General features: G+C 45.3%; 1 protein-coding gene across 2 annotated transcripts in view; it reads right to left on the bottom strand.

Moving 5' to 3' along the window:
- The window catches only part of SLC5A5 (solute carrier family 5 member 5), a 305,199-nt gene that overhangs the window by 171,967 nt on the left and 120,643 nt on the right, over window positions 1-12,589 (bottom strand). For both annotated transcript variants that reach the window (XM_068234114.1, XM_068234113.1), the window contains exon 6: window positions 11,109-11,263. In XM_068234114.1, coding sequence (XP_068090215.1) covers window positions 11,109-11,263 — 155 coding nt within the window. The remainder of the gene's footprint in view (window positions 1-11,108; window positions 11,264-12,589) is intronic.

Raw genomic sequence — 12,589 nt, 5'->3', positions numbered from 1 at the left:
TGTATGCACAGGTGGAAGAGGGAGCGGCAGCCTTGGACCAGCAGGAGCTCCACAGGCCACCTCTGAGGAGGAGGGTTCGGAGTTGGTGGAGGTCCCTGACCTTGCTGCTGATGAGGGGGAGCAGCAGAGCGCAGCTGGACTGGTGCGGGGGTGGAGAGAGGATGAGGTGGAGGGGGCAGAGGAAGAGGAGGACAGCACTGTCGGCTCTGGGGCTGCCGATGATGTGCAAGCAGACGTGGCCAGACTCTTCCCAATGGCAGCGCACATGCTGAGGTGCCTGCGCAAGGACCCAAGGGTCATCCAGATGAAGAAGAGGGAGGACATCTGGATCTGCATGATGCTGGACCCACGTCTGAAGGGAAAGCTCAGCCAGTTCCTGCCTGCAGGAGGAGACCGTGCGCAACAAATGAGGGATTTGCAGCTGTCCCTTGTTGAGCTTGCAGGAAGCCTTCCCTGAGCCATCCACCCCCACTGTCCAGCCAGCACAGAGGTGCCTGCATCCACCAGCAGCAAGCGCACACGCACCACAGACCTGCTGTCTCTGACCAACGAGCTCTACATGAGTGTAGAGCTACCAGGGACTAGAGAGGAGGTGCCTGCAGCAGCAACCTTCTCCTCCAGTCACAGACAGCGCTTGACCCGCATGGTGGCTGACTACATGGGGTCCTTCAGCGGGCTTGACAGTGTGGCCCCTGTTGATCCCATGGAGTATTGGGTCAAGCACCTGCCGATCTGGAGCGAGCTTGCGCAGTACTCCCTGGAAGTGCTCTCCTGCCCCCCTTCCAGCGTACTGTCAGAGCGTTGCTTCAGTGCAGCCGGTGGAGTCGTCACTGAGAAGCGATCTCATCTGTCTCACAAGTCTGTGGACAGACTGACGTTTCTCAAAATGAACCAGGCTTGGGTGGAAGGCGAATTCCTGGCCCCTGTTGTCGGCGAGAGGGGGACATGAAGTGGCGCACACACACATTACACCTGCTGCTGCTGCTGCTGTATTTCTTCCTGCTGTCTGTGTGTCTCCACTGCCAGGGAACACATTACAAGGTGCTGCTGCCTAAGCGCCACCAGCTATTATGCTCAACAATAGCTGCATTAATTTGGGAAAAAAAAATTGTTATTATTTTAGAGGTGTCCGGGTTGAAAACTGTGCTGTCCCAATTGTGTATTGGACACAATGTGGGCTTCACGACCGCTGTCTGGAACCTCATGCTGTGTATTTACGGCCCTGGAACCACCGCTAGGACCCAGGGCCTACTATGTCTCGCTACCTGCCCTCCTGCCTGCTGCCAAATGCCAGTCTGCCACACACTTATCCTCCTCACGCTGCCTGCTGTTATATTTCCTCCTGCTGTCTGTGTGTCTCCACTGCCAGGGAACACATTAGAAGGTGCTGCTGCTCATGCGCCACCAGCTATTACGCTCAACAACAGCTGCATTAATTTGAAAAAAAAATTGTAATTATTTTAGAGGTGTCCGGGTTGAAAGCTGTGCTGTCCCAATTGTGTATTGGACACAATGTGGGCTTCACGACCGCTGTCTGGAACCTCATGCTGTGTATTTATGGCCCTGGAACCACCGCTAGGACCCAGGGCCTACTATGTCTCGCTGCCTGCCCTCCTGCCTGCTGCCAAATGCCAGTCTGCCACACACTTATCCTCCTCACGCTGCCTGCTGTTATATTTCCTCTTGCTGTCTGCCACTGCCAGGGAACACATTACAAGGTGCTGCTGCCCATGCGACACAATGTGGGCTTCACGACCGCTGTCTGGAACTTCATGCTGTTTATTTACGGCCCTGGAACCACCACTAGGACCCAGGGTCTACTATGTCTTGCTGCCTGCCCTCCTGCCTGCTGCCAAATGCCAGTCTGCCACACACTTATCCTCCTCACGCTGCCTGCTGTTATATTTCCTCCTGCTGTCTGTGTCTCCTCTCCACTGCCAGGGAACACATTAGAAGGTGCTGCTGCCCATGCGCCACCAGCTATTATGCTCAACAATAGCTGCATTAATTTGAAAAAAAATTGTAATTATTTTAGAGGTGTCCGGGTTGAAAACTGTGCTGTCCCAATTGTGTATTGGACACAATGTGGGCTTCACGACCGCTGTCTGGAACCTCATGCTGTTCATTTACGGCCCAGGAACCACCGCTAGGACCAAGGCCTACTATGTCTCGCTGCCTACCCTCCTGCCTGCTGCCAAATGCCAGTCTGCCACACACTTATCCTCCTCACGCTGCCTGCTGTTATATTTCCTCCTGCTGTCTGTTTCTCCTCTCCACTGCCAGGGAACACATTACAAGGTGCTGCTGCCCATGCGCTACCAGCTATTACGCTCAAAAATAGCTGCCTCCTGCCTGCATCAATTTGAAAAAAAAATTGTACTTAATTTAGAGGTGTCCAAGACACATAATATAATGATAGAGAAGAAGATGATATAGAAGAAGAAGATATAGAAGAAGATGAAGAAGATATAGAAGAAGAAGAAGAAGATATAGAAGAAGAAGAAGAAGAAGAAGAAGAAGAAGAAGAAGAAGATATAGAAGAAGAAGAAGGAGAAGGAGAATATATAGAAGAAGAAGATATAGAAGAAGATCTAGAAGAAGAAGAAGATATAGAAGAAGATCTAGAAGAAGAAGAAGAAGATATAGAAGAAGATATAGAAGAAGAAGAAGATATAGAAGAAGAAGACATAGAAGAAGAAGATATAGAAGAAAAAGAAGATATAGAAGAATAAGATATAGAAGAAGAAGAAGAAGAAGAAGATGATGATATAGAAGAAGAAGAAGATATAGAAGAAGATCTAGAAGAAGAAGAAGATATAAAAGAAGAAGAAGATATAGAAGCAGAAGAAGATATAGAAGAAGAAGAAGAAGATATAGAAGAAGAAGAAGATATAGAAGAAGAAGAAGATATAGAAAAAGAAGAAGATATAGAAGAAGAAGATATAGAAGAAGAAGATGAAGACGACGTAAATGAACACTCCCAACAACCATTTTGGACACACCTTCTCATGCCAACACTTTTCATGAAGTTAATTTACTATTTTTGATACCTTTTTTATAACTACTACATCACCACATAATCACTTGATGTTTTTCTTCATAAAAAAGGTGGTTTCATGCATCATTGACCTCCAATACAAGTTTTACAAGCTATTTAAGGCCAGCTCGAATATTTTACTCGAATACAGACTCGGACAGTGACGTCGGATATCCGAGGTCGAATCGGATATTCGATTAACTCGAATATCAAACTTCGAGTGAATTCGGATAGTTTACTATCCGAATTCGACCAAACTCGAATAGGATAATGAGGTATCCAAGCAACACTAGAGCAGGCATGTCCATGCAATGCAGAGACTGTCTTAAAACTGAACAAAGCCTGTCATACTGAGTGAGAAACACATGAGTGTTTTGTGTGTAAGAAGCTTGTTCACTTAAAATTGAACTGCAGAATTTGAAAAGCTAGAATGCAAAAACAAGCTAATGCACTGCAAGCTCAAAATGTAAAGCAAGACAAAGATGTCACTTCAGAAACCGAATATGCATTTGAATCTAAGAAAGTATCATCCATACAAGGATGGTGTATTGATTTAAGAGCTACAAATCACAAGATCAATGACAGAAATTTCTTTAGTGAACTTGATCAGAGGAAAAACTGATACTATCACTACAGCTAATGGACAAGTAATGAATTTAGAAGGAATTGGAAATGGTTTTCTTTACTGTCCAAACACCAGCAGAAAAATACCAGTGAAAAATGTTCTGTATGTTATGCTGGGCATAGACTGGTCGATCTGGCGGCCGATTAGCCGCCGGATCGACTCCAGCCGCGTCCCCGCTCGTCTGCGCGGATCGATTCCCGCTCGTCCCCGCCGGCGGTCCTTATCAGCCGCTCGATTCTCTGCCATTGTCCGCCGGTGGGAATCGAGTGGGCGGGGGTCAAGCGGCTTGATAGGGCCAGCTGAATATTATCAGCTGGCCGGATCAGCTGGTCGATACACGGTACAGAAACGTACCGTGTATCCCCAGCATTACAGATTTAAAAAGCAATCTTCTGTCAGTAAAGAAGCCAAGCAAGCAAGTAAACACAGACATTTCAGGTCAAAGTTGTGTTATCACTAAATGGAACTTACTGCTTGCAAAAGGTGAAATCACACACCAGCTAGATCAGTTAAATAGCAGTGGAAAGGCATTTAATCTGCATCCATGCTCTGCACAGGCATTTAGGACACAGAAATCTTAAGGCAATCAAAAGAAGTGACAACAATGCCTGTGGTTTAAAATATTGCAAATGTGGTCATCATATAGTAAAATGTATTAGCTGCTTTAAGGTAAAACTACAAGGAAAATGTATATATATATATATATATATATATATATATATATATACCTGAATTTTGACTACTCTGCCTACGGCCTGCACCATCCTCTGGATTTTGACTACTCTCTGCCTGCCGCCTGCACCAACCTCTGCCTGGATTTTGACAACTCTCTGCCTGCCTCATTTTGTACTGTTTCACGTAAATTTAATTAATTCAACAAATTTGTGTTCTAGTCTTTTATTTATATGCACAATGTCTACCAGAATATTATTCTGGCACATTTTGGTGAGTTATGACTTAATTGGAAAAAAAATGTACTGCTTTTGACTCATAATTCCAGACAGACAGTACTTACTCATATCGTGGACTGGTATCAAAACAAGCATGTCAAGCAATGGGTCCTATTAGAATCTTACATTGCTAACGTGGATACTAGGGCATTGCCAAGGACTCCGAAGGACTCTAAAGGGGATTGTAGACATTTTCCTTTATGAGTCTGGCAGGTTTTGAGGGTTTGGGACGGCGTATGTACATATGTACATCTATTGAGTCGATAATTTCCATCCTGGGTCCTTTGATACCCCTTTTTGATAATTTTTTTCCTTTCTTCCAGGTGTCAGGGTTCAGGAATTCCTGGGTTATAACAGGCGAGAGTGGCCTCAATTACGAGGAATCCTAGGATTCCAAATCAATGGTGAATCTGTAGATATAAAATTGGGGGAAGGAGCACGGGTCTCACCCTCAAGCTGGTTTGAGATCATACAACTTTGTGATTACATTTCCTCTATCGTACCCCGCAGTGTAGTGTTTAGTAAACTAACTAGATTCGAGGAGGTGTGTGTGGTTGCTTCCTCCCCCCAACTCATGTTCTTTCTCAGTTATATCGAATCTTACTGGGACTCTTTCCGTGTACATTCCAGAAGGTCAGAAAACGGTGGGAATCTGATTTACAGAAAATTTTCTCCCTAGAACAGTGGAAGAAAGCTCTCATTATGACCCATGGGTTATCTAAACCTAATGTAGTTCAGGAACATGATTATAGGATCATGACCCATTGGTTCTGTACACCATGTGTAATTAATAGATGGAATCCCTTGAGTCCCGACGCCTGCTGGAAATGCGGGATCCAAACTGGAAACTATATACACATGTGGTGGGGTTGTATTAAGGTTCAATTGATCTGGGACCTAGCATTTGATTGTATGAAAAGATGTAAATGTGTTCGGCTCCACACTCCCCAGAAGTGGCGTTACTGTCAATGTATCCGGGCTCTATTAACCTCCTGGGCGATAATCCCGAGCTGAGCTCTGGTGGGCCGATTTGCATAATTTTTTTTGTTACTTGCAGCTAGCACTTTGCTAGCTGCATGTAACTTCCAATCGCCGCTGCTCGCCGCCGATCCGCCGCTACCCGCCGTGCCGTGCAGCCCCCCAATCAGTGCCAGGCAGCGCTGAGGGGTGGATTGGGACTCCCTCTGACGTCACGACGTCCACGACGTCAGTGACGTCATCGCGAGCATCACCATGGCGACAGGGGAAGCCTAGCAGGAGATCCTGTTCAGAACGGGATCTCATGCTTGCGCTGATCGCCGGAGGTGATCGGAGGGGTTGGAGGGATGCCGCTGCACAGCGGCTATCATGTAGCTAGCGCTAGGCTAGCTACATGATTTTAAAAAATTTTTTTTAAAAAGTGCTGCGCCCCCTCCTGGGCGATGTAATTGTATCGCCCAGAGGGTTAAGAAGGTCGAAAACTCTTTGTTATTTCATTTAATCACTGCAGTAAGAACTGTATTGGCCCGACATTGGAAATCGGACCACACGCTGGGGATAGTTGAGCTGAGTGAAACATTAAACAACAGAATGAGGATGGAAGAACTGGTCCTGTCGGCTCAGGGCGGACTAGATACGTTTATCTCATTGTGGTTGGATTTGCTTCTGAGATAAGAATGTCTGTTCAGAGGTGGCCATTTCATTATTTAATCCAGAATGGGTAATACTTGGGGCAGTTATAGGAGTTTGAACAGTTGAAATAATGATGATACCAAACCTCACTTAGAGAAGCCCCATTCATATTTTAATGGATTTGAAGGCAGACAAGTGGTTGGAGATTTTGCTTCTTTTCTCTATTCTTTTCTTCGTTTTCACTTTTTTTCCTATATATATATCAATACTGAGTCAATTCATAGCAATATTTTTGAGACACAGACTTTATGGCAGACCATGGGCTTGATACACAAATGGGTGCTAACTGTTAGCATGCCTGTGAAAACCCCCTTAGCACGTCTAAACAAACTTTTCGAGCGTAAAACTTTATGCGCGTAAAACTTTACGCGCGCACTGCACAGAGCGTAGGGCGCTCCGCGCGAAGTGCCCATTAAAGCCTATGGGACTTAGCACGCGCATAGGACTTTGAGCGCAAAACTTTGCGCACAAAACTTTGTGCGCAATCTGATTGAGAAATCTGGTGCTAACCTACTTAGCACCCTGGTTAGCACGTCTAAAGACTTTAGACGTGCTAAGTAGGTTAGCACCGCTTTGTGAATCAAGCCCCATATGTGAAGGTGGGGAATTGAGCAAAATGGTCTTCATGAAATTATCTATGATTATGAATATTATAAGCTGAATCTTTACTATGGTCTGTATAAATGTGACTATTACAGTTGAATGTATCAATAATGATATTTCTCTCTTGCTAATATAATTATTTCCGATAATTCCAGACAGAAATGCACCGCCAGGAGGGTTAAGCCACAGAAGGCAAGAAAATACTCCAAAATAATTTTGATGGTACTTTTTCATCTACTTTTTGGTTGTTATTTAGTTGAGAAGTGCTGGAAAGTTATTTTAAATCAAAGATGAAAAATTATCTCCTAAGAGAAAATACAGGAGAAAAAGTGAATTTCATATGGCCATGGGCCCATGTTATCTTCAGAATAGCATACCAAGTAAGACAACAGAGAAAACACCATATGAACCTCAGAATCTTTGGAAGAAAAGCCTATGTGCACGTTCCAAAAGAAAATCTCACAAAGTGGGATGAGTGCGCCAAAAAAGGTGTTCTAGTTGGCTACAGTGAATTGCAGAAAGGGTATTGAATTCTACCTCCAGGCACAAACAAGGTAACAATAAGCAGAAGTGTCATCATTAATGAAAGATCTGTGTTTTTTAAGTTTATAGAACTGACACAAACGCAGGTTCAATTTGGAGATAAATCCACACCACAGTTTCCGGAGCAATAGCAAAGTAAAGTAGAGAATTTAAACTAAATTGAGGAAGTAACTGACTCGCATGCTACTGAAAAACCTGTCACTTCAGTAAGAACATTAATAAGAAGCACTAAAGGAATGCCAGCAGAGCGTTGAAATTCATGGCTTGCACAGCATTTCAGATTGAGCCAAGTTCTTCAGAAGAGATGCAACAACGTCCCAAAGTTGATTAAAGCAGCAGATGAAGAAATTAAATCACTTGATATTACAGTGTGAAGAAGATGGAAGTTTTCTGCTGAACAAAAGTTCAAAAATAGACTCGATTCTACAGCAGTTCAACACAACTCAAAAGGTCAAAAGGTCCAACCATGGAACTGCTTATTCAAAATTGGAAGGTAAAGAAGATTTCCTATCATCCATTAAACAGTACAGGCAAGCAGTGGGGGCACTGCTGTACATTGCAACCACTACTCATCCAGACATTGCAGCAGCCATGTTTCTACTCGGCAGATGTGTGAGTAAACCATGCCAAAGAGACTGGAATGCAGTCAAGAGAAGGATTGAACTGACATACTGTGAGACTGAGAAGATGGGAGCTAATACTGTAACAAAGCCACTTTCCAGAGGCAGGTTTGTTGACTTTTGGTCACAAATAGAGATGGCCCGAACTGTTCGCCGGCGAGCGGTTCCCGGCGAACTTCCGTGGTTCATGATCTCAGGGAACCACAAACTTTCGAAGTTTGGTTCGCCCCCCCCCCCCCCAGTGCATCATTACGGTCAACTTTGACCCTCTACATCACAGTCAGCAGGCACATTGTAGCCAATCAGGCTACACTCCCTCCTGGAGCCCCACCCCCCCTTATAAAAGGCAGGCAGCGTCAGCCTTTTCACTCACTTGTGTGCCTGCAGTAATTAGAGAAGGGAGAGCTGCTGCAGACTCACATAGGGAAAGCTTAGTTAGGGTCTTGTAGGCTTGTTAGCTTGCTCCTTGCTGATTCTTATTGCAAAAAACCACCCCTCAATAGCTCTTTTGAGAGCGAATGTTGTTCTTGTGATCTTTTTTTTTTTGTGTGTGTGGCCCACTTGCATAATATACAGCCCTGTCAGTCAGTCGCAGCTGGCCTTTGGCACCTTAATTCCTACTGTGCCACTGCCAGGCCCAGCACATTCAGTGACTACCTGTGTGTGTGACAGGCAGCTACAGATTTTTTTTTTTGTGTGGCCCACTTGCATTTTATACAGCTGTAACGATCGGTGTCAGCAACCAGAGAGAGAATCTGATCCTTGGCGATCCGCAGTATCCCCAAGAATACAGATATACCCGATTATTGAGGATCTGCGGAATCGTCAATAATCAGATATGTCTAACCTCTAGACACCTGAGAGAGTGTAAGTGTTTGGTGCAACAGTAATACTTTGAGGAGGGTCCCCATAAAGGGGACTGGCTCCTTCCTCGGCTTGAGGCTCCCAAAGGGGGGGAGTCAGGCTGAGTGAAGGAAGGACCAGAGTGTGAGTGACACCAAGGATGGAGTGTCACTGACAGATCTGTGAACTATCTCTAAACAGAGGAGATAGTTCTCGAGGTCGGACTAGCCAGGTCGGCAACAGACAGACAGATAAGGTACAAAGACAGAAGGCTGATTCGGTATCCAAGACAGGCAGGGTTTGGCAACGTGATAACAGATATGCGTGGTACCGAATCAGAAAGCAGAGGGATGGTCAGGAAAGCAGAAGGTCATAACAGATAATGTACAATGCCTAGTCTTGGGTGTGAGGGCCTTGATCTCAACACCCTGGAACTGGTCTAACAAATAATACAATTCACTAGTACTTTAAGCTATCAAGAATCTGACTCAGTGTGGATTCCCAGTTCCAGCCGGTTTCTGGCACATTCAGCCAATCATGAGTCCTGCAGGAATCAGCTGATCTTCCTGATAAGCTGACACTTCCCCTGCTGGTATAAAGGTCCTGAGTTCAGGCCCGCGCGCGCGTAGCTCTCCATCTGCCTATGTGCACTAACAGACCCAGCCACACCAAGCGCATGCTGCTGCATGCAAACTGCCGCGTTGGACGCGGAAACAGCCGCTTTGCTGTCAGGACATGCGGCGGCTTTTCCGCATTCCACCATACTACCAGACACGTGTCTATGCGTGCAAACCGCCGCTTTGGACGCGGATTCAGCCGCCTTGCTCTTGGCATATGCGGCGGCTTTTCTGCGTTTTCTCACAACAGCCCTGTCAGTCAGTCGCAGCTGGCCTTTGGCACCTTAATTCCTACTGTGCCACTGCCAGGCCCAGCACATTTAGTGACTACCAGTGTGTGTGACAGGCAGCTGCACATTTGTAATCCCAATCACTGCACCTGTTCACTGTTCAGTGCACCTAGATACCTATACCTACGTGAGCGCACGCATTGTTAATACCACCAGTCATTGCACCTGTTCAGGGTACCTGTGTGTGTGACAGGCAGCTGCACATTTTTAATACCAGTCACTGCAACCTGTTCACTGCACCTGTGTAACCGCACATTGTTGTACCAGCAGTCACTGCATACCAACTCACTGCACCTGTGTAACCGTACATTGTATTATTCAAGTCAGTGCATACCTTTCACTTCATCCCCCCCGATATGGACAAAACAAAAGGCAGAGCCAGAGGCAGGCCACCTGGCAGGTCTGTTCGAGGTCTCGCTGTCGTGATTTCGTGCTGGCTTCGACCAAAGTACAGTTTGTTCTGGATGATGCTAGGGACTGGCATGTGATAAGGACAGTGCTGGGTTCCTAGGAATTCCAGTTAGTGTAAACAGTATTGGTAAACCAACTATTGATCAGATTTGTACTAAAAACTGTGTGAACATGAATCCCCAGCCACTCTGCTAGTTTGTACTGTTTGATACAGAACGAAAATGTGTGATGACTTCAAATGATGCATATTTATCATCACTTCCAATCACACTCCCGATTCACTGTTCCAAATCTATTAAATGTTTATTGAGTAAGAGTTGTTGTAAAGAGAGTTTAGTATGATTCTTTCAAAGTGATTGAATCTTACAGAAAAATCAACCAATGTATAGGATGAGCTGAAAGGACCACTATCGTGAAAATTGTTAAATTTAAAATACACGTAAACACATACAAATAAGACATACATTTCTTTCAAAAAAAAATAGGTAGTAGAAATCTGATATTACCGACAGCTTTTGGACTAGCCCATATCTTCATGGGGGATTCTCAGGGTTTTCTTTATTTTCAAATGCACTTAGTGAATGGTAGTTGCTCCGTCTTACTGCCAAAAAAGTGTACGGAGAGCAAGGAGGTTGGCCAGCATCTTTGTATAAAACCTTTTCAAGGAGTGTCTTTATAAAGAATAAAGGCCATGCTGAGAAATCAGATTTCTACTACCTACTGTAAGTGACAGCAACATAGGAGAAAAGTAATTTATGGCTCATTTTAATCCAAAAGAAACATACTTCCTATGTATATGTGTTTAAATACATTTTAAATTTTACAATGTTTGGCGATTGTGGTCCTTTAAGCAAGGGCGATTTATTCCTTCTAATACATGATTGAAAAGTATACTTACTCTCCAAAGTTAATCCTGGAGTAGTTACTTGCAATATCTAAGACTTCATTGACTCCACCTACTAGTAACGTTCCACGTATAATTATTGCAAAGAATCCTGAGAGCATAACCAACACCTGGAAAACATCTGTCCAGATCACAGCTTTCATGCCACCCTACAGGGAACATAAGAAAAACAAACAGAAGCATATGAATGCATAAACTTAGTTTATTTATGATTATGTGAGTTATTAGGACACAAAACCTGTTGCTTCAGCCTATAACATGCAATTTTAGCTGCTTATAGACTTGGCAGACTAATAGCTATGAGCACTGTTCAACTGACTATAAGCAAATTTTTTGATACATGGACAAAATCTGTCAGCACTGAGCTGTTATGCAGGGCTGCCATCAGGGGAAGGGGGGGAGCAAATAACACTAGAGTGAGAGGCCCGGCTCCCCCCAACACACTGGCATTAACTAATGTTTCCCAACCTCTGTGCCACGACACATGCATGTGTTGCGGCAGCCTGGGGTATGTGTCGCCGTGTCCCCTGTGTACTGCTCCATCTCCCACCCCGCGTCTCTGCTCTGCCTGGTCTGTAGTTAGAGTAGGGCTACAAGAAAATGACCACCGATGTCCACAAATGTGGACATCGACGGCCATTTTTCTGTAGCTTGGCTCTAACTATCAGAGGTGAGGGAGGCAGGATGGATCAGCAAGGTGAGAGACAAAGCGGTGTACTGAACAGAGATGTCAGCACAAGAAAATGGAGCTGGTGAGTTAGCTGCCTGCACATGCAACTGGTGGCACCTACTCCTAGCTATCTATCCTGCAGGCACCTACATCTCGCTAACTATCCTGAGGGCACCTACTCCTAGCTATCCTGAGAGCACCTACACCTCACTACCTATACTGAGGGCACCTACTCCTAGCTATCCTGAGAGCACCTACACCTCTCTACCTATCCTGAGGGCACCTACACCTCCCTACCTTTCCTGATGGCACCGACTCCTAACTATGTATCCCGAGGGCATCTACCTCTAGCTATTTATCCTGAGGGCACCTACTTCAATCTATTCATCCTGAAGGCACCTACTCCTAGCTACCCATCCTGAGGGCACTTACACCTCACTACCTATCCTGAGGCACCAACTCTTAGCTATCTATCCTGAGGGCGCCTACTCCTGGCTACCTATAGTTGAGGAAGGGAGTGCGTAAGCATTTGGCGTGATGTGTCACAACTTCAAGAAGGTTGGGAACCACTGTAAAATGGTGGTAAGCACAGGGGTGGGAAAGCTAGTGGGCAGGCACAGCAGCCAGTGGGTGGGCCTGGGAAGGGGGACCCAGCCCTTATTTGAATTACTACAAAGTTTACAGTTATATGTCCACGGGCGCCTCCTACCCTTCTCCCAGTTCATCCTACCCCTGTCCAGGGGAGTGCACACTTGGAAGGCTCTTCCAGTGGCATACTTTTCTCTTGGAGCTGCAACCAACCACA

The sequence above is a fragment of the Hyperolius riggenbachi genome, chromosome 1 (genome assembly GCF_040937935.1).
Source record: "Hyperolius riggenbachi isolate aHypRig1 chromosome 1, aHypRig1.pri, whole genome shotgun sequence".
NCBI classification, from domain to species: Eukaryota; Metazoa; Chordata; class Amphibia; order Anura; family Hyperoliidae; genus Hyperolius; species Hyperolius riggenbachi.
This window is presented reverse-complemented; position numbering and strand designations above follow the sequence as displayed.